At 40.7% G+C, this 22596-nt stretch overlaps 1 protein-coding gene across 4 annotated transcripts in view; it reads right to left on the reverse strand.

Annotated features, from left to right (window-relative positions):
- The window catches only part of GLS (glutaminase), a 111659-nt gene that overhangs the window by 70384 nt on the left and 18679 nt on the right, over window positions 1-22596 (reverse strand). For all 4 annotated transcript variants that reach the window (XM_039493927.1, XM_039493928.1, XM_039493931.1 and 1 more), the window contains 3 exons: window positions 15853-15982; window positions 13853-13932; window positions 12317-12480 (listed from right to left, as the gene is read on the reverse strand). In XM_039493927.1, the coding sequence (XP_039349861.1) occupies window positions 12317-12480; window positions 13853-13932; window positions 15853-15982 (374 nt within the window). The remainder of the gene's footprint in view (window positions 1-12316; window positions 12481-13852; window positions 13933-15852; window positions 15983-22596) is intronic.

Consider the following 22596-nt stretch of genomic DNA (forward strand, 5'->3'; position numbering starts at 1 on the left):
AATAATTTTATTTTATTATATGGTAAAAATGAGAAAGTACACAATTTTTCAGTAATAGTGTGTTGTGACACTTTTGTACTTTTATGTCTGATTTTGTAAGCAAGTACTTTTTAAGTGAGGTGAAACTTGGGTACGGTTCTCAGAATAAATCAAGACTCCTGAAAGGGGTACATTAGTCTGGAAAAATTGAGAATCAGTGTCCTAAGGGGATGTTTTTAGAGGGGTCCCCTCAGTAATCTGTACTTGGACCAATCAACCAAACTTGTAATTTCATCAAAACCACAGTTTGACAAGATTTATTTTCCATAAAATCATGTTGATTGGCATTAAATTGTGCTATCATACTTTAATTCCTTATGGATTGCATCACACATCACCCATTTCATGATTCTGCCTGGGTTCAATATCAGGCTGACCACCCTACAGAAAGACTCCTATCCATGTGCAAGTAACTTTTCAAACCCTATGAATAAGTACATTTCTCCTGTGAATATGTGCACTTAGGGAAGTGGAAAAAATAAAAGCTATCTTATTACACAAACTTTAAAAAAAAACAGTGCTCTCTTTCCTGAGAAGTGACTGACTAATGATATAACATATACTAGAAAAAATGCCATCAGCAAGGGTATGGCACATTTTCCAATGACAAAGAATACAGGTTTGTGTTATAATTAAACTTGTTTGCCAATGAGTGACATGCCAACATTTTGACAGATTTTGGTCTGATGTCAATCTTTTCATATGACTGCCTAAATTATTATTATGCAGTGTAGCTGTAGCAGTGGCAGTCCCAGGATATTAGAGACACAAGGTGGGTGAGGTAATATATTTTACTGGACCAACTTCTCCTGGCAAGAGCCAGCACAATCAACTTCAACAATGAACCCAATAGACAACCATATACAAGAAACCACGGATTACCACACCTACATTCACAGATCTATGAACCACCCCAAACACCAAGAATCTGTTATCTACAACCAGGCACTCAGATACCATAGAATAAACTAAGAGGAGAAAGTCTGGAATGTATATTCTTAACACACTTAAAATCACCTTCACCAGAGAAGCAGATCACATCATGGTATGGGCCACCCAAATACCCCAAGAGAACTTGCTTCAATATAAAAATAAAACCCCCTCCGACCACACACCCCTAGTTGTCACCTACCACCCCACACTGGACGCCATATAGGGTATCAAACAACTGTAACACAATACTTGATGGGGACCCCATCCTGAAAGAACTCTTTCCCGAACTCCCTCTTGTGGCCTTTAAAAAAAAACCTGCAACTTCATCATCAGAAGCAAGTTCCCCACAGACCAGGACACACCAACTCGAAGTGGCACCAGACCCTTCCAGAAAAACAGATGCAAAACATGCAGACATATCTCCACTACCACAATGATAAATACTACCCCCCACCCTGCCCAACACACCTTTCGAGATACATGGATCCTATACACGTAACTCAACATGTTGTACACCTGCATCCAGTGCACTATATGCCACAACAACAACAACGTGGGTGAAACCACACAATCACTAGCATCCCAAATGCGCTCTCACAGGAAAATTATAAAAAGACAAAAAACACCCTATCGCCTATGGGTGAACACTTTTCACAACGGGTTCACTCTATATCTGACCTCTCAGTCCTCATCCTCAAAGGAAACTTGCACAACACTTTGAAAAGATGAGCCTGGGAGTTGAAATTCATAACTTTGCTAGATACTAAAAATCATGGACTGAATAGAGACAACGGATTTATGCCTTTCTGCAACAATTTGTAACCTACTCACCCCCTCTTTTTATCCTATTACTGCAGAGCTGTTAACAGGCCTTGAATGGTCCCACATAATGTGTGCTAACTACTTATGCTAAACAATCTGTTCCACCTTGCATTTAGCTATGCTGCTCAGAGTACATTTCCCAGACCTGAAGAGCTCTGTGTGGCTCAAAAGTTCGTCTCTCTCACCAACAGAAATTGGTCTAATAAAAGCATATTACCTCACCCACCTTGTCTCAAAATTATTACTATTCCTCCACGTACTATTCAGTTTAGGGAGCAGATAGACAAAACGATTATCAAATGCCACTAAACCATATACATAAATATATGCCATGCAGGCAAACATTAAAAGTCATTGGCTACACTTTTATTTGAAGTTTAACTGAGAATGAAAGAAAACTTACCTGGCCTACTAAAGTCCCCACAGTCTCCTCCTACATTATTAATGCAACCTCAAGTACCTATGGGTACATTTGCACCAGATGTCCTCAGATCCACCAAAGACACAGTACTCCAAAGCACAAACCCTGATATCCTTTCCATATTAGCTGGTTTGCCCTCTTTGTGCCCAGCATTGAGATTTGTTCCCCAACAATTATGTCCTCCAATACACTATTCAGTGTATAACTGTCAAATTTAAATGTGACAGAAATATTAATACTGATATAGGTTATCTGATCATATAAGAAGCATGTTTCTTTCCCTCAGCCCATCATGGATTCTCTTTTCTCTAACATGGTCATGCAGATCAAATATCTCCATCCCAAAGGGAAAATAAATAGTCCACAGGAGAAGAGTCATTTGTTTATCGGAGAAATGTGTATTTACAATGGAGCCTCCGTGAGAACCATATTGTACAACAGTGAAGTTATTATTCTAATGGTTCATTACTGTTGCATTGTTGGAATAACTGCTCAAGCCTACACCCATACCATTATTCCATATGCAACTTAGACCTTTCCCCTAGTATACTCAAATTACACCATCTCTTCTCTGACAGTTTTCCCAGTTGCTTTTTCTCTGTTGACCTTATGCCCTTTTTGTGTTGACTCCCTAGTTATTTGGCTTGCAAACTCCGCGTACAGAAAGAAAAGGTCAACTCTTGCACACTATACATATATTTGAAAAGATCATGGCTCAGGTCAAATACATGTCATGCTTCCCAGAACATATAAGGCATGCTAAGCCTTTGGACAGGTGCGCAATGTAAGAGATAGGAAGAAGAGTGCAGGGAGCCCCTACACAAGGGCTGTTCACACAGACAGTCCTTTCACTCGGGAAGCAAGAGAACCCACGTAAGTATTTAGTGCTATACTCTCAAGGATCAAGCCAGGCCTTTACTTTCAGCCTCCAAAAGAAGCTTTCCATAAAGTCCACAACCTGTGGTTAATCAAGTACAAACAGGTGTAACTGACAGATAAGCATGACTCCTGTTAAGTAAGGGCTTGTCTTCATACCAGGGTGGAAGTCGACCTAAGTTACGCCTACTCCAGCTAGGTGAATAAACTTCTTCACTGCGCTGCATTGACAGGGAACATTCTCTGGCATGGTGGATTTGATTTAAATCATGATTTAAATCACTAGTCAGGAAGACTCGATTTAATCATGGTTTTCTACATAAAAGTGCATTCTTGTTGGTTGTTATAACCTTAATACATATTCTTCACAACTCAGAGATAGATGTAGGTTTCATTTTTAGAAGGTACACATTAATCTGAAAAATTTTCAAAATAAATCACTGTTTAGTTTTACAGCTATATCAGAAAATGAATGATTGTTTGGTTATTTCATTTACCAAAGGTAATTGAAGCAGATATTTATTTGAAGTCATTGGGAGGTGAACTGTCTCCAATTCAACAGGTTAATCATTAATATTTGAAGGATTTTTCTTGCCATGCTGTATTAGGAAGAGACCACCACCAGACAGATATTTAAATTGTTTTATTTAACTAAAACAACAACATTAAGTATTCTGGATTTTTTTCTTCAACAGCAAACATATAATATTTTAACAAAACAAGCATATGTCCCTTGCTTCTCACATTTATCTCCGGACTTCTCCTTGTCCAGATCTATTCCATGCCCAACAATCTTCTATTCATTGAACTTTTTAAAACTTTTCACTTTCAGAGAGAGGTAAGGGATTGACTCTGTGTACACAAATTTGTAGAGGGACAAATTTGTTGAGGTCTGTTATTTCTCACCTCTATATATTATTTATTTTAAAACATTTTTGTTGTTAACAAGCATGTTACCTCTGGAGACAAAAATCCACAGTTTGACAGCTGCAAAACTAAGCATCTCTGATGGTATCTTCTAGACTGAGCACTGAGTCCCATTGGGTAGATAGAAAGATTAACCTAAATAATCTATACAGAAGCCTGTAGAACCCCATGAGATTGGGTCCCTAATCTATGAACTATTGGAATTTATTTACAAAACTTTTCTTAAACATTACATGAATATATTGTCTCATATTATAGAATTAGAATTTATAATCCCTATTCCATGATGAGATCTCTGAGCTATAGTGTATCTTAATTAACACTATTTTTTGATAAACTGCTTTTTGAGGAAAAAACCTATCAAAAATCTGATTTAAATAAAAATCGATTTTTTAATTTTTTTTTAAATCATTGATTTTTATTCACCCTGTTCTCTGGTCAACTTACCTTACTCTTCTTGGAAAAGTGGAGTACCAGGGTCAACTGGACAGCACTGTGCTGTCGATTTAGTGGGTCTTCACTAGACCCGCTAAATTGACACCGGCTGCATCAATTGCAGCAGTGTCAGTCTCCCTGGTAGTGAAGACAAGCCCTGTTATAAATATACATCCCAATGTGCAATTACGTAGCAGCAGAGCATTAAGAAACCAAACACTAATTTCAGCTAATACAATGATTTATAGTATCTTGGAAAAACCTCACATCCTCCCTGTGCAACAATTTGCTCATTTGTAAATTAGGAATAATACACTTTTGTAAAGCAATTTAAGATACCTAAATGAAAGTTGCTCTATTAGTGCAAAGAATTATTAGCAGAACACACCAAAATCTTTTTGAAGAAGGAAACTGTTCAAACAGGAAGCCCAAATAAGTCATCTAATTGCCATTGTTTGGAGAAGAAATGAAAAAATGTATATGCCACAGACTTTAGATTTAAGGAGTTGTTTTGGCTTTTTATTGTTCAAGTGCTACTTACAATGTCTTCTCTTATATGAGTATTCTCACATCATTATAGACAGGATTTTTTAAAGAGTGGATTAACATAAAACACCGCATTAACAGTTGTTGTGATATAAATGACAAAAAAGGGAGAAAATTCAGCTACCTTCACTACCTCTGTGTGCTTCATAGCCATTGTCAGATCCATACAGAATGTTATATTGAAATAAAGAGCATACTGATGCTTCAGGTTACTTATGATCATCAGATTAGCATTCAACATCCCAACTTGTTTTATACAAACTTCTACTCCCATAGCACTTAACATGGTACCCTGCAGTGAACAATTTTCACTATGATAAGGAATACTGCCTGCTTAATACAAGTATATGCATACTATGCCATATAAATATTGAGCTGTTGTGCTTCTGTAATTTTTAGACCTAACAGCTGAATCATTTTGCCTTTGGCTCAGACGACAGACACTTACATACCTGGAACTATACCAAGGGGATATGACACTATATTCGTTCTTATGTAGTAATGAGATGAGTAAACATGATAAAGAAATCTTAATTCTAAAATTTCAGATGAAACCATCTCAAGTTAGTAGAGAAAAATATAACACTATTGAATATAAAACTATGGATCATATCTAACTGGCAAACCTGTCTTAAGAGATCACTTGAAAATGTCTCAACCAAAGGAAAAATGAGCCATCTGTTATATCTAAAATTACCACAGGATTTCCTACCTCAGTGAAATGTCTGCACTCAAGTGAAACCATGTTAAGAAGTGCTATAGGAGCAGGAGAGCTTACAGAACACTAATATGGCAATCCACAAGAGCCAGCAAACAGAGCTGTAAACAAGAGGGAATACTGTTGGAGGAGAAGCCTCTGGTAATAAGGGGGTAGTGAACTTTAGGTGGGAAGGGTATGACAGACACAGAAGCAACAGTGGCTGTGATCCAAGCAATGTAACAGTCAATGAAGATGACCAGATGAGGAAGCTGTGGAATGTACATGATCCTGAAGCAGGTACCTGAGAAAAGCTTCATTAAGTGCTGCCTGATAGAGCTGATGGAAGAGAAGATCCAAGGTTTGGAAATGCAGGTGGAAACTATGGTTGAGTTTCTAAGAGGATTCAAGCAGATGGAGGATCAGTCTTGGGACAAATCTTATTTAACATTTTTATTACTGACCTTGGCACAAAAGTGGGAGTGTGCTAACAAAATCTGCAATGACACAAAGTTGGGAGGTATTGCCAATACAGAGGAGGACCGGAATATCATACAAAATGATCTGGACAACCTTGTAAACTGGAGTAATAGAAATGGGATGAAATTTAATAGTGCAAAGTCATGCACTTAGGGACTAACAACAAGAATTTTTTCTGTAAGACACTGCCAGCTCGACCCCCCCTTAAGTTCCTTCTTGCCAGATACTCCGACAGAGGGGAAGGTGGGGGGGAATGGAATAGACACATCTCGAAGAACAACAGTTACAAAAAGGTGAGTAACCGTTTTTTCTTCGAGTACTTGCTCATATCAATTCCAGTTAGGTGACTCCCAAGCCTTACCTCGGAGGTGGGGTCGCAGTCAAGGTAGTATGGACTGAAAAATAGCCTTTCTGAAGGCTACGTCATCTCGGGATTGCTGGACCATGACATAGTGCGACGTGAAGGTATGCACTGAGGCCCATGTAGCAGCCCTGCAGATGTCCTGAAGGGGTACATTTGCCAGAAAGGCTGTAGACGATGCCTGAGCCCTTGTGGAGTGAGCCGTAACAGCAGGCGGAGGGACTTTCACCAGATTGTAGGAGGTACGGATACATGCAGTAATCCATAAAGATATCCACTGGGCAGAGACCGGAGTGCCCTTAATCCGTTCTGCAATGGTGACGAACAGCTGAGTCGTCTTACAGAATGACCTTGTGCGGTCTATATAGAAGGCGAGGGCTCTTCTAACGTCCAGTGAATGAAGACGCTGCTCCCAAAGGTTGGCATGTGGTTTCGGATACAAAACCGGCAGGAAAATGTCCTGGCTTACATGGAAACGAGATACCACTTTTGGCAGGAAGGCTGGGTGAGGCCTCAACTGAACTTTACCCTTGTGGAAGATGGTATAAGGTGGTTCAGATGTGAGAGCTCATAGGTCGGAAACCCAGCATGCTGAAGTAATGGTCACTAGGAAGGCGACCTTCCAGGAAAGGTAGGGGAGTGAACAGGAAGCCTGTGGCTCAAAAGAAGGACCCATCAGACAGGAAAGAAACAAGTTCAGGTCCCAGGCCAGCACGTGAGGTTTCATCAGCGGATGGATCTTTTCCAAACCTTTCAGGAAGCGCCACACGACCGGGTGTGCGAACACTGAGTGTCCCACTACTCCTGGGTGGAATGCTGAAATGACCGCAAGGTGAACCTTGAGGGAACCGAAGGCAAGATGTTGGTCATTCAAGTGCATTAAGTAGTCCAGGATGCAGGGTATTGGAGCTTGAAGTGGGGATACCTGCTGCTGGGCGCACCAGGTGCAAAACCTTTTCCATTTGGCTTCGTAAGTGAGTCTGGTAGAGGGTTTATTGCTTTCCAGGAGTATGCACCGTACCGAGTCCGAGCAGGCATGCTCAGCCTGGTTTAACCACGGATCCTCCAGGCCATAAGATGGAGCGACTGAAGGTCCGGGTGTAGGAGACGACCGTAGTTCTGCGAGATGAGGTAGCGACTGAGAGGAAGACGTTGGGGCTCCCGTATCGATAGCTCCAACAGGGTGGGATACCAGCACTGGTGGGCCCAGGCAGGGGCCACCAGCATGACATCTGCCTTGTCCCTGTGGACCTTGAGAAGTACTTTGTGGATCAGGGGGAATGGCGGAAAAGCATAGAGTAGCTGGCCCGACCACGGGATCAGGAAAGCGTACGCGATCGAGCCCGGACTGTGACCCCTGAAGGAGCAGAAGGCTGGGCACTTCCTGTTGGTCCGCGAAGTGAACAAGTCGATACGGGGAAACCCCTGGTGCAGAAGATTGAGTAGATGACATCTGGGCAAATCGACCATTCATGAGTGGGGAAGCATCTGCTCAAGCTGTCTGCCAGCATGTTCTGAACACCCAGCAGGTACAAAGCTTGGAGAGTGATGGAGTGGGCTAAACAGAATTCCCACAGAAGAAGGGCTTCGTGGCAGAGTGGCAACGACCGGGCTCCACCTTGTTTGTTCAGATAAAACATCGCCATGGTGTTGTCTGTCAGAACTTCTATGCAATGGTCTCGTAGGTGAGGAAGGAACGCTTAACATGCAAGGCGGATCGCCCTGAGTTCCTTGATACTGATATGGAGAGTTAGCTCGTTCTCCTGCCACAGACCCTGCATTGTCAGGTCTTTGAGGTGAGCCCCCCATCCCAACGTGGATGCGTCCGTGACCAGAGTTAGGGTGGGTTGGGGAGGATGAAATGGGACCCCAGCACCTACCGTTTGAGGGTCCAGTCACCAATGCAGGGAGTCGAGCGTGGGGCTCGGGACCATAAGCACCATATCTAGGTTGTCGTGGCCCAGTCGATATACAGATGCCAACCACGTCTGTAGGGGTTGGAGAAGTAGTCTGGTGTGTTACACTGTGTAGGTGCAGGACACCATGTGACCCAGCAGCTTGAGACACTGCCTCGCTGTGGTGGTGGGGAATCTGCAGAGGTTGGTGATTATGTTTGTTAGAGCTAGATGCCAGGCCTCTGGGAGGAAAGCCCGAGCTTGGGACGTGTCTAAGACTGCTCCGATAAACTATCATCTGTGTCGGTGAGAGTACAGACTTGCTGGCGTTCAGCATGATGCCCAAATGATTGAACGTGTCCATGACCAACCGCACCTGAGACCGGACTTGCTGGTGAGATCAACCCCGAATAAGCCAGTCGTCGAGGTATGGGAACACATGAACGTGATGACAGCGAAGAAAAGCTGCCATGACCACCATGCACTTGGTGAAGACACGAGGGGCTGTGCACAAGCCCAACGGGAGAGCTGTGAACTGGTAGTGCATCTTGTGCATCACGAACTGGAGAAAACGTCTGTGGGACGGGGTGATTGAGACGTGAAAGTAGGCGTCTTTCATATCGAGGGTGGCATACCAATCTCCCGGGTCCAGGGAGGGGATCATCGTGGCGAAGGAGACCATAAGGAACTTCACATTGACGATGTTCTTGTTGAGCTCCCTGAGGTCCAGAATGGGCCTTAAGCCTCCTTTTGCCTTGGGAATGAGGGAGTAGCACGAGTAGGAACCCCTGCCCCTGAGTTCTTGAGGCACTTCCTCCACTGCTCCTAGGGCGAGGAGTGTCTGTACCTCATGGATGAGAAGTTGCTCTTGCGAGGGGTTCCCAAAGAGGGACAGGAAAGGAAGGGGGTGGGGGGGGGTAAGACGGGAAGTGGATAGGATATCCCGCCTCTATTGTGCGAAGGACCCAACAGTCCAATGTAATAAGGGACCAGGCATGGTAGAAACGGGATAGATGGTTCAGGAAGGGATAGCTGGCCGGGTTTTGCACTGGTAGTCCATCCTCAAGCGCACCTTCAAAATTGGCGCTTAGGGCCCGGGAGTGCTTGGATTGGCCCTGGCTCTGTCCCAAAGAAGGGTGTGGGTACCTGCTTCTTCTACAGGAGCAGTCCTGCCTAGGTCTGGGAGGGAAGGGGTGCTGTTGCGGGGGCTGAGGCTTAAATGGCTTTCTTTGAGTTGCCAGAGTATGCATGCCCAAGGATTTTATGGTGTTCCTTTGTGTCTTTCAGGGTATGCAGGCAAGAATCAGTTTGCTCAGCAAACAGGCTCTGGCCGTCAAACGGAAGATCCTGAATAGTGTGCTGCACTTCAGGTGGGAGGCCGGATGACTGGAGCCATGCATTCTGACACATGGCGATGCCGGAGGCCAAAGTGCGACCTGCTGCGTCCGCAGAGTCAAGGGAGCCCTGGACCGACGTTTGGGCTACCAGCTTGCCCTCCTTGGCAATGGCCCCCAGTTCCATGCGGGACTCAGATGGGAGTTCTTGGAACTTAAGGATCGCAGACCACAAATTATAACTGTATCTGCTGAGAATCGCAAGCTGGTTCACGATTAGAAGAGAGAGGCCCCCTGTAGAATAAATTTTCCTGCCAAAGAGGTCCATGCGTTTGGCCTCCTTTGATTTTGGGGTGGGCCATTCAATAATTCCTTAAAAACCATCTCACCTGCAGTCAGCCCACTAATACATAGTCCAGAGAGACATTCTAACATTTGAAATTCCTGATCTGCTTCAAGGTGCAGGATGGACAATTAGTTCTGGATTAGTTCCTATGGTTTAGGAGGAGGCTTGTGAGATATTTCACAATGCCACTGAGCTAAAAATGAGAGTTTTCTATTTCTGGACAGGGATAGTCCCTGTCTTCCAAAGGGAACATAGCCAAGCCTGTAGCCCTTAAAGTTTCTAAGATACCTTAACATTTAACAACATTTTTATCCTTAGAAAAGTTAGTTCAATTCATTTTTAGAAGGTTTTTTATTTTGTTTTTTTGTTTTTTTTTCAATTTTCCTTACAATTGTCCCTGTCCCTCTTTCTAGCTGGAGTCTCAATACTAGCATTATAGGTGGAGAAATACAAAAAAACCCCAAACAATCCTAAAGGATACAATGTATAACTCCCATTTACAAACCTGCTCATTTAAGAGGAGTACATGTTCATGAAAGACCAAATGTGTGCCAGGTGCTCTGCTGCACCCAGATGACACAAATTCGCTATAAATTAACCTAACATTATATACAAAAAAAATATTCCTTCTCTCTATGCAACTACACTGTCTGCCTAGCTCCTGATTTTCAGCATCTGTTCTATGGATTTACATTTCAATTATGACAGGAAAACGTCTAATTTACTGTTATTTTGCCTCTGTCCTTAGCTTTATGTCAGCCAGCAGAAAAATAACATTGTAATATACTGACACACATTTTCAGTTAATTTCATGTAGGAGAGTATTTAAAAACAACAACAACAACAAAAAAGATTCTATAATTCTATAATTATTTTGCTCGTTTGTTTAAACTAATTATATCAATATAAAAAAAGAATTTACTAGTTATTAATTTTCTTATTTAACTGGATTTTTTTGTTCTAAACCTGTATTAAAACAAGAAAACCATAACTTCTATGCCTTTCCTCATTATATCAATAGGAACTACGCTAAATTGAGGATATAATATAAAGCTGGCTGATTTTCAGTAACATCCCTACTTTTTAGATTGGGAGTTTTTCAAGGCAGAAACAGCTCCTCCTCTTCTATGTTTGTACAGCACCTCAACATTTGTGGACATTATCAAACAAAACAAAAAACCAAACACTATGCACGATGGAACAAAATGCTAATTGCTACATCTCAGTAATAGAAAATTCATGTTCATGTAAGAATTAAATATATTCCTCAACACAAAGACAATGTTCTTAAAGGGTTACATCTTTCATGATCAAATTCTATTAAATATTAATTGCAGTACCATGGCAACAGAAATGTTGTCTGACCTCTTACTGAGCAAGATCCACTAGAAATATTTGTTTCAGAGACAAAAATCCAGTGTTTCCCCCAAGGTTAAATGAGTCATCTGTCCAACATTTTAGTACTCTGTTTTTAAAAAGCAGCACTTTTATGCTCATGTATTACTATATACAGTAAAAGCAGTCTAGATAAAATATTATATAGAATTATTTTAGATAAAACATTCTAGTGAAACAAAAAAAAATCTATTTCAAACATTTGTTTTGAATCAGAAGCAGAACACTTTTTCAGTGTTAGATAATCTGTGGGGGACAGTCCCATCTTCCACTTCTATTATCTGGACGCCAACCAGCATTTGTATCTGGCACTAGCACCAGTTTCTCTGTGAGAATGGAGAGGATGACTCATAATTACATTTCTTTCAATCAATTTAACATCTCATTCTATGATCAAGAAATCGTTTTGCAGAAGGCAAGACTAGCTACCCAGCTCCACTTAATTAAATAAAGAGTTGAATTTCATAATATTTTTTTTAAAAACATACATTATGAAAGGTACTTTACAATAATCGCCATAACTAATATTTATAAAATTGTACACAGGTAATTAAAAAACCCAATGAAGTATATTATGCCAATTCTGGAAGTGAGACAAAACTGGTAACTGTTATAATCAAAGGGTGAAACAATTCCATGGGCAAAATACTTTGAGGGCACGGAACCTAATAATCAGCTTGGTGAGAGGATACAAATCGGATGTACTGAATAAAAAAACAAAAAACACCACACGGTATCTTCCTTTATGATATTCTGATCTCTAACAAGAAGTAGACGATTCTCATTATTAAATATTATATAATTCTTACCATCTTCATTCAGGAACAGTTTGTTGAATCTTAATCCACTAGGCTCTTTACCAACATATCTGTGCACATACTCTGTGCCAAGGTCATTAACAGCAACAGCATATTTCAAAGGCTTTACACAGGACTGAAGACAAAAGGGGACTTTGGTATCTCCAACAGAATGCCTAGCAGAGAAACAGATAAAATTATTTAATATTTTCCCTTTTTTGATCACTGTGCCAAGATTAATTGCTGCACTAGCTCTTCAGACTATTATTTATTGCTTTTTGTACTACCAATATTGTTAAATTAGATTTTAAAAGAACAGAAGTCTCTGATCAATTCAACGTGTTTTGTTTTTTCCAACCTGTGTAAAGGCAACAGTGAAGTCAAACATTGGTAATCACTATATAAATAAGAAAACAGAAGTAAATGAGCTGCTGAAGTCTAGAGAGAGGCATCTGTCAGAGCTAAAACTCAGGAGTTCCTGAATCCCACTCCTATGCTCAAGTCACTAAGATACAACCTGCACCCAGAACAGATACACCTGTTTGTGTCTAGATAATTAAAGCAATCCAACTTGGATTTGAGCTTCTAGACCTGCGTTCAAGCATTAGGATTTACATTTCATAGGGTCCCAGTGCAAACATCTGCTCTGTAATGAGATTATGAAAGACAAAATTTGATTAAATGGATTGCTTAGTATGTTTTAACAACTAATTCAGAATGTTTGTAAAAGCAAGGATGGATTAGCAAAAGTAGTCTGAATCCGCTTAAAATATGGGTCTTCAAACTTGCCAAGTGCTTGTCTGTCAGCTGAGTTTTAAGAGTACACTTTTTTGTTATGTTTTCAAAAAGGAGATTATTTTAAGAGGCCTTTAATGGCGCTCACAGAACCCCTTTGATGGCATTAACAATATATTTGATGGCCTTTCATTAAGATATTTTGTAATATTCCTAACAAGGCAAAATCCTAACTTTAGGAGCATGACAAAGAGGAACAGATCTTGAGTCACATTTTAAAACTGATCTGCAAAGAACAAATGAAATAATTCATGTACCAGTGAAACAATTTTCAGTAGGTTACTAACTTAAGTAACAACATATTACACATTAAAACTGGCAAGCTAACTCAGGGGGAGGCCAGTCCTTTTGTCAGAATACATATATTCTAATTTCAGAAGTAAAGGGGGTTTCTCAAAAGATAGCTCCTATCAAAGATTGCCTCCCAAATAAGTCCTCTTTACAGCCAATCTTCACTGTGTAGCTACTAACAACAGAAGTCATCTATTGCAGCTGTAAAGTCATTGGGTTAATACTGAAGTTCATTCATAAGATCACTACTAAATGCTACTGTCATGGATGCTGTACTGCCAAATATCAAAAGACAAGATCTGGTGGCTACTGCTCCAAATAAAATGAAGTGGTTTCTACTGTACGGGTAATACCAATAAAACTTAACTGAGCCATATAACTTCACAATTAGAAAGTTCTGCTCCTGTTGCTGTAGTTTAAGTTATACCAATAGTGAAAATCTTAAACATGATAAAAATATACCTCTGTCCATCCACTGTGCAAAGTGACACTCCCCACAAATCAGGGCTGAACTTGGCCAGTTGTGGAATATAGTCAGCAACCTACCCAAAATATTAAATGAAATCATACAGTTCATTAGATTGTTAAAATGTTTATTTTCATTATTAAGCAATATACTGTAACAGGTATAAACATCTGCGGATATTATGCTGTGGAATACAGCATATTCCATTTCTCCGAATAGCTTGGGGGACAGAGATTTTATTCGGGTAATCAGAAGTTTGGATAAGCAAGAAGAAAGTCTCTTGCACCAATCCCCTCCAGTGCTCTCCCTTACAGTCAGAAATAACGGTACAGGGAATAGATTTTACTATTATCACTACACATGTGTGCAGTAATTACAAGGCAGCGGACTCTCTTGCACCCAGGCTTCTACTGCAGCTGCTTGGTGCGTGCACAACCCATCACTAGCTCCTGTGGGCCACCCAGGAAGCAGCATGGCAGCTGGGCACCTCGGTGCTGCATCATCCAGGGCCACTGCTATGACAGCAACCAGCTGAAGAGCAACTCCACAGTGGAGGTGTGGGGAGGAGTCGAAGGGGCAGGGATATGCATTACCAGCAGCTGTGAAAGGGTGAAGGGGGTTCCACCAGATGGTTGAAAGCATGCTGATGTTTTGGGGAGGGGACAAGGATGGGATTCAGATAGAGAAGTTTGAATAATAGGGTTTTGTAAAAAAGGAGCATACTGTATGTGAGATATGCTGGCTGACTACATTAATGTGCCAATAGTCACAGATAAAATCCAAAACCTTACTGCAAGTTTACAGAAAAGTATTTTCCAGTGACCTATAACAACCTTCAGCTTGGTCTAGTGGTTCTTAACCTGGGGTTTATGCACCCCCTGGGGGTGCGAGATGCCCTTTCTGGGGGTATGAGACATGCCAGATTTTTTTAGAAGGTAAATCCTCGAAAACACAAATTAAGTACATGCACTTAAGTACAACTATTTTGTTTCATCAAACCTATGTATTTATAAACATTGTATATTACAGTAAGTGTTAAAATGTATAAACAAAAATATATCTAGGTTTAAGGGGTGCAAGAACATATTTTGAGAACCAAAGTGGTAGAGGCTGCAGTCAAGGTTAAGAACCACTAGTCTAGGAGGAATTTACATCCAAACTTACATGCATTCAGGATCTTCAAATTATAAGCATAATTAAATTTGCAACAAAGAGTTTTTAAAAAATCTTGTAAACAAAATTGGTGAAAGCAATGGATTAATTGCAGTAGGCTAACAGAAGTACAGTATTGATAAATATACAATTTCTCCCACAGAGATATGCCAGAGTGTCTCAGATGCTGTCCTTAAGTGATTTATTATCCAAGGCTTAAAGCTCTCTTGCAGATAACTCGAATCATGCCAAATCATACAGCAGTTCTGTTATTTATAAAAATAAGCATGAGGAAGCAACAACATTAATTTTTCTCTTGTTAGTCCAAGACAGAATTTGAATTCAGATCGCAAGACATACAAACCCCTACTGCTACCTCACTAAATCAAAGTCTTTTTAAACATATACTATTTAATTATGTTTATATGGTCACAGATATGAGTTAGCTCAGAACCCATCAGTACCAAGACAGTATTTCCATGGCTTTATTAAGTATTAGGAAACCTCTCCAATTAGAAGAAAACCCAGAATTTGGTTCATTCCCAAAAGTCATTAGAAGCTTGGCAATGCTTTCAGATGTTGAAGGCAGTCAAAGCATGAGACTATACTACATTTAATGCAGTTTAGGTTAATTTAAACCAAAACTATAAAAAAATTACTAGGTTGCAAGAACTCAAAAAACCTCTGTAATGGATTCTAATCTCCTCCCACCCCTAAAACAGTCATCTTAAAATATATCAAATATAAACCACTGGCTTGACTTTTAACAAACCGTGGTTCTCTTTTAGGCTGGGCAGGTTTGAAGGGGAATAAACAAAATTAAACACACACACACGGAAATTACCTGTCCTCCAGATTGTTTTTTAGCACTTTCAAACAGCTCATCAATGTGTGAAGTAAACGACATGAAATCTGGAATGACGAACTTTCGCCTGAAGGCCTGAGTAAGCAATACAATATTGCTTTGTACACACCTGCAGAACGTAAGAAAAATGTTAAGTAAATATTCCAGCTGCCTTTTATTTCTCTCAGAGGACTATTAAAGGGCCAATCCAGCCCTTGCTTATGAGTAATCCACTGAAGTAAACAGAATTATGTGTGTGAGTAAAGGCTGGATGACTGGGCCCCTAATTATTCTTACAGGCATAAGATATTCTTTATTAGAAAGACGCTTCCATTCCACAGAGATATTAGGGAAAATTTTAAATTGATTATTTACAGCAGTTAAATACTAGTCCATTTTATTCTTTAATTATTTTAGGTTCTTATTTATGGTTTCAATTGCAGGGGTGCACTGCATTTCTAATTGTATGTGACCATAAGTTTTATTCAGCCTGCTGTGTACTAGGAGTCACCGAGCTCCACAGGGCTGGCTCCTTCCCTCAGCCCTTCTAATGGAGCCTCTCTACGAGTTTGGTCTGGAAATGGCCACACTCTAGCCCAAACCGTGTAAGTGCTCCATAAATGCTGAAATTGGGGGACAGCGAGCAGCTGGATGCTCCACCAACCCACCCAGAGTACACCTCTCTACTCCCTTGTTCCCACAAGGGCCAACAGATCCTTCCCCACTCCTCCCCCAGCACCACCCCCTCTGGTAAATCTGAGGGCCAGGAAGGCGTAGGGCAAGGGAAGTTGTGGAAACTAGGTGCAAGAAGATTAAAGCGGGCAAGAAAGCAAAAATGGGGAAAGCTATAAGAAAGGGAAGATGACTGAGTAGAGAAAGATAACTGAGAAATGTTGCAGGAAGGAAAAAAAAACACAAGAGTATCCAAGACAGACAAGAAAAAAATAAAAGACAACAGATATGTAAGTGAAACATAGTAAATATGTCAGACGTATCATGAGGGGACATATGGAGGAATGGGGCAGGAACAGCCATGGGCGCCAACTTATATGGGCTCGTGGAGTTAAAGCCCCAGGAATATTCAAAATCAGGGGCTCTGCTCCACCAATATTTGGAGCTAGGTTTCGCCCCTTTAAATTCCAGCCGCGGCCGGGAATCAGAGGGCTCTGGGCTGCCCGCTGCGGCGGGGAGCCCAGAGCCCTTTAAATCCCAGCCGCGGCCGGGAATCAGAGGGCTCTGGGCTGCCCACTGCGGCGGGGAGCCCAGAGCCTTTTAAATCCCAGCCGCGGCCGGGAATCAGAGGGCTCTGGGCTGCCTGCAACGCGGGGAGCCCAGAGCCCTTTAAATTCCAGCCGCGGCTGGGAATCAGAGGGCTCTGGGCTGCCTGCAACCGCGGGGAGCCCAGAGCCTTTTAAATCCCAGCCACGGCCGGGAATCAGAGGGCTCTGGGCTGCCGGCAGCGGCGGGGAGCCCAGAGCCTTTTAAATCCCAGCCGCGGCTGGGAATCAGAGGGCTCTGGGCTGCCTGCAACCGCGGGGAGCCCTGAGCCCTTTAAATCTCAGCCGCGGCTGGGAATCGGAGGGCTCTGGGCTGCCCGCAGGGGCAGAGAGCCCAGAGCCCTTTGAATCCCAGCCGCGGCGGCTGGGATTTAAAGGGCTCAGGGCTCCCAGCGGCTGCCAGCAGCTCAGAGCCCTTTGAATCCCAGCCCCTGGCCGCTGATTGCCCCCTCCCCAGACCCATGCCCCAACTGCCCCCCAGGACTCCCACCCCCTATCTAAGCACCACTGGTCCTTGTCCCCCGTTACCCACTCCCGAGACAACTGCCCCTAACTGCCCCTTGGGACCCCAGCCCCTATCTAAGCCTCCCTTCTCCTTGTCCCCAACTGCCCCCTCCTGAGACCCCACCCAACTTCCCCCCAGGACCCCACCCCCTACCGGTCCCCTGATAAACCTTCTAGACTCCCATGCCTATCCAATTGCTGCCTGTCCCCTGACTGCCCCTCCGAACCTCTGCCCCATCCAACCCCCACTGCTCCTTGTCCCTTGACTGGCCCCTGGAACCCCCTACCCCTTCTCCAACCTTGTAATCTTGTGGCACTGACGCGTTGTAGCTTCATTTTATATTGGCTTACAGGGCAGGAGTGGGGAGGGGCACCACCATTTTGGGCCCCACCAAAAATTATACAAACCTGCCGCCTATGGGAACGGCTCTATTCCAATGAGAGGAGTGGGTCCAAAACAAAAATGGTTGCCAACTACTGCAACACCGATAGAGAATCGGTACTTTCTATCAGTCTGCTTAAGCCTCTAAAACTGTAGCACACAATAAAAATTTAACACTCAAAATCAGGTTAAGAACTGCAAGAATTTTGTTAAAAAAGATTGCATTCTTCCTACAATTTATACCATCTAGTGAGATTTCTTCTGAAAAATTAAGACTAAATTATGGTTCAAAATTCTAACATTTTAACTGGCGATACTTCTGGAAACATGTCATTTAATTACGAACAATGAAGAACAAAAAAGTTTATTTCCAAATATTCTGTATTACAGCATCACTAACAGCTCAAAATAAAGGTTGTATGCAGGTTACTGAATAAATCTATTCTCTCCTTAAATCTGTGGCAACTTCTCTTTCTGTGAAGCTCAAGTTCAAATTTAAATCATGTTGACCCTTCACACTTTGTGAAATTCATCTTCAATTCAACTGACAAGATTGCTCCAAATACTAGAGGGTACCTCTCTCCAACAGTGAAGGAGAAAGGCTAGGAAGGAATAGATCCAGTCTCTCTGAAAGATACCTAAAATAGTGTTTTTTATTGGTTGCAACCTGCCAAATTTGCATAGGGGACCTAGTTTGTTACCCTGTCAATTTGCGCATATTTCTGACATAGTTTGTAATGACTATCTATCCCTTTTTGGTAGATATTCATGCAGTTTTCAGAGAACTATTTCATCTCTATGACCAGGAACCCTAGGAGGTTGTTACCTATTTGAAGGGGGTCCTTGCTCTTTTTGAAGCAATTAAATAACAGCAGTTAAGACAACTGGGCACACAGAAGAATCTATTATCCATTTTCTATTTTTTGAGATGATATAAAATAACTATTTTTATTCTGTTGCATAAAATTCTGACATTCTGGCATGTATGTGCACATAACACAGGAAGGTGAGAGGGCTATACACAGAATTTACAATAACAATCACCCCTGATAATAAAGACAAAGCTTGACCTCAAAAGTAAGAATCGGGGGAAACCATGTCTCTTTATATAGAAAAGCAGCCTTTAATTCCAAGTTTATAAAAGAGGTTCACGGATTCAACACACTTATTTTTTATTTAAAATATTTTAAGCGATTATAAGTAGTTTAGGCTTTAACATATTTTGTATTAAATTCAGATTTTATTTCAAACAAGTTTATTTTTAAAAATTTAAACAAATTAAAAAATCTGATTTAAATCAAAATCTGATTTTTATTTTAAAAAAATCAATTTTTATCCAAACTGTCAGAAACAGGATGCCCCTTGAATTCCCTCAACTTCCACCATATGGCTGCAAATGGAGTTTCACCACCCATAGTACAATCCAGGATTAGAGTTTTGGGAAGGCAGAATACTGGGGTGCATTAGTCAGGACTATTTTTCATCCTCCCTACTATATCCCTTATCTTCACAATTCTTCCAAGGTGTTTTTCTTCTTTACCTTTTTGAGTTTGCATAGCCTGTTTGTCACTCTTTCCACTGGGAAAGTATTCAAAATATGGTCCCAGTCCTGCTATCGATACAAACCTGAACACACCCCCAAATCTTATTGAAATTGGTGTATCTGTCTATGGCAGGCTCAGGACCTATGCCAGTACATGTAACTAGTATAACTTATTCTAGTAAAGCTTTTAAAAGAGAGAGTGGAGACATTTGAAAGCATGGGCAACAAATTTACATCACCTCAGGAAAACAAATGCAAATTTAATAATTTTTGGTAAATGAGGTACTTTTATGTTAATATGAACACTCCAAACACTCTAATGCACCTGCTGTCACAAAAGCTTTCAAACCATCCAAATGAATAAAAACATTTGTAACTTGAGGATTTAAGGGTATGCATGACTAAGCCTAGAATGGAAAAAGTCTCTGGAATTTGCTATCTTGATTTACATAACAAGAAGATCAATTTCCTAAAAAAAAAAAAAGACCACTGGAGGCCATATTGCAGATTGTTAGATTTACATTTACAATGGAATATACTCAAATTGCTGCTTTCTATCAGCAGATCAGAGGAGATCTGGCTGACAAGATTGTCACTCCGGGTCAATAAAGGTGGGACAAAGTGCCTTGTGACAAAGACAAAACTTCTTTCATATGAAGGCTAAATATACAAGTCACCTACTCTGAAAGAGCATTAGTGTCTAAAATTCAGATTTGCATTATTATAGTTGTTGCTCAGCAGCTGCTAATATAAGGAAAAAAAACACTTTCCATAATCTCATGTTGAGTCTCTCACAGCTTTCCAGAATTGTTTTAGATGAAATTTTCCATGTTCCTTTCACCCTAGAAGCAATTTTGTTTTACAAAATACCTAGTTTTGTTGAGTCATGAGACATATGGGAAAAGCAACATTTCCTATTTTTGTAACCATTTCCTATATTCCATTAACCTCCTCTCTCCCCAACCACCACCAAACTGGGGACTCAAAAATAGGTAAACTTTGTATATTTACTGGAGTCATTCCTGGGCTACGTTTAAATTTCCCCCATCCCTTTTCACTAGTAATCCATGATGTTAAAAGTTAACACCAAGGAAAATTTTCAGACAGAATGTGACTTCTAAACTGGAGAGTTACAGGTTACATGAAATCAAAAATATAGATATTGTTTCAACAGTACCATTTGTTACATTTGTGCAGTGGGGAAGTCAGCATGTCAGCTGGACCCTAACTTTTGCATTTCCTATTTCATGAGAGTTAAGTGTGTAAGCTTAATATTGTATTTATTTTTTTTGACATTTTTACACAAAATAGCTCATCACTCCCTAAAACAGTGTTGTGGGGCAAATACAAAGGGTATAGACAACCTGTTATAGAAATTGATTTTAGTTATAAAAATTAATCAACTCCTACTGTTTTCCATAAAATTATTTCAGTACTTGAAAATCTAGTGTTTTTCCCCAATTTTCAGTATAGTCAGTCTTATACACAGAACACCAATCAAGCCAGCTTTCACCAGGTTATGTTGCCAACGTGCATTATCTTAACATAGAGGAGCAAACCCAAGAGATTATTCAGTCTCCATGCTCAATCTTCAGCCTTTGAATGAGTTACCAAAAAGTGCCCCAACAGATATCATCTGGTTTTGACATGGAGGTCTTGTTTTTGCTAGAAAAGGTTTGCCACTATGGCTATACAGACAAACCCTTCTAGTATAGAAGCAGATTATCCTGGCATGAGTTCTTTTGTCAATAACTTATACCAGTTCCCAGAAATAAGCAAGCTACATCAGCAAAAGAACTTTTTAATCAAGTATAACTGCCCTATACTAGGGTTTCTGCCAGTAGAGAAATGTTGTAAACAAATCTCACACCCTTACCTAATATATATTACTATATCTGCAAACGTTTCTAGTGGACACCTGGTCTTGAACATCCACTCATTAGTAACTGGACAAAGCTACTGATTTTTCTCATCACTTCACATAGTAGGTTTTAACTGTCTAATGATTCATGCCACATTCAATAAAGTGATCTAGAAGTGAAATGCTTTGTTATTCTGACAACCTGATCAAATCACTTATTTCCCCAATTCTTCCCATCCTCCAAAAAAACCCTTCTAAGTAAACATTTCATTTATTTTAACGAGCAAAGCTAGGGGGGAAGGAAGGAGGATGAGTTATTGCTGCTAACAACATTACTGTTCCCCAGCCTGCTCTGTAATAGACCCCAATGACATTTCACAAATGCAAGGAGTATCCCACCCAGCACAAAGAGAAGCAGGATGTAACACTCACAGAATACTTGAATTTAAAGAGTATATTTTAAAAACTTCTATATCAGATCTAGTTTTGCTTGCAGAATCACCATGCCACAGAATAAAAATGAAAAGTTACACCCTTCTCTTACCACAAGCCTAGAATCTCATTTCAAGATTTAAGAATTCCAAAGACTGAAAAACTAAATAGAAACAAGTTTACATCCCTTTTTAAACATCCAAAATAAACTGAAAACTGGGGAAAGGAGAGCACTTGGCATGAACTGAACTTTGTAAATGGCATGGATATTGTTTAGCTAACTTGTTGCAGATATTTTACAACTCTTACACTGTGTAGTATTGTATAAAGCTTTTCCATAACTAAGACTAGTAAAAATGCATGTACACTTAATTGAACCAAACCATTTAGCAGTCCCTGTATCATAAAAAGGTATTTAAAAAGCCTATCCAATGACTGAACATCAGAGGTTAGTTTTCAGTGCATTGTGTGCCTGTTCCTGTACATTTCATTTATAAATGTAGATTCACACTTAATTCTTATCTTACTGCACATTTAACAGTACTATAATGTAAGACTGTCTCTAGTGTTCTTTTTCTCAAAAATAAGTTTAGTTTCTGCATCACTAATTAGTGCACAGAAAGCAGCTGATTTTAAGAACAGCTTTTTTCCACCTAATTTTGTGAACAATTAGGTAAGAGGGATGCAGGATTTTATTCCTAAAGTATCAACATGAACCTAGCCTGCTGTATTTCATGAGACAGTG

The sequence above is a fragment of the Mauremys reevesii genome, linkage group 11 (genome assembly GCF_016161935.1).
Source record: "Mauremys reevesii isolate NIE-2019 linkage group 11, ASM1616193v1, whole genome shotgun sequence".
NCBI classification, from domain to species: Eukaryota; Metazoa; Chordata; order Testudines; family Geoemydidae; genus Mauremys; species Mauremys reevesii.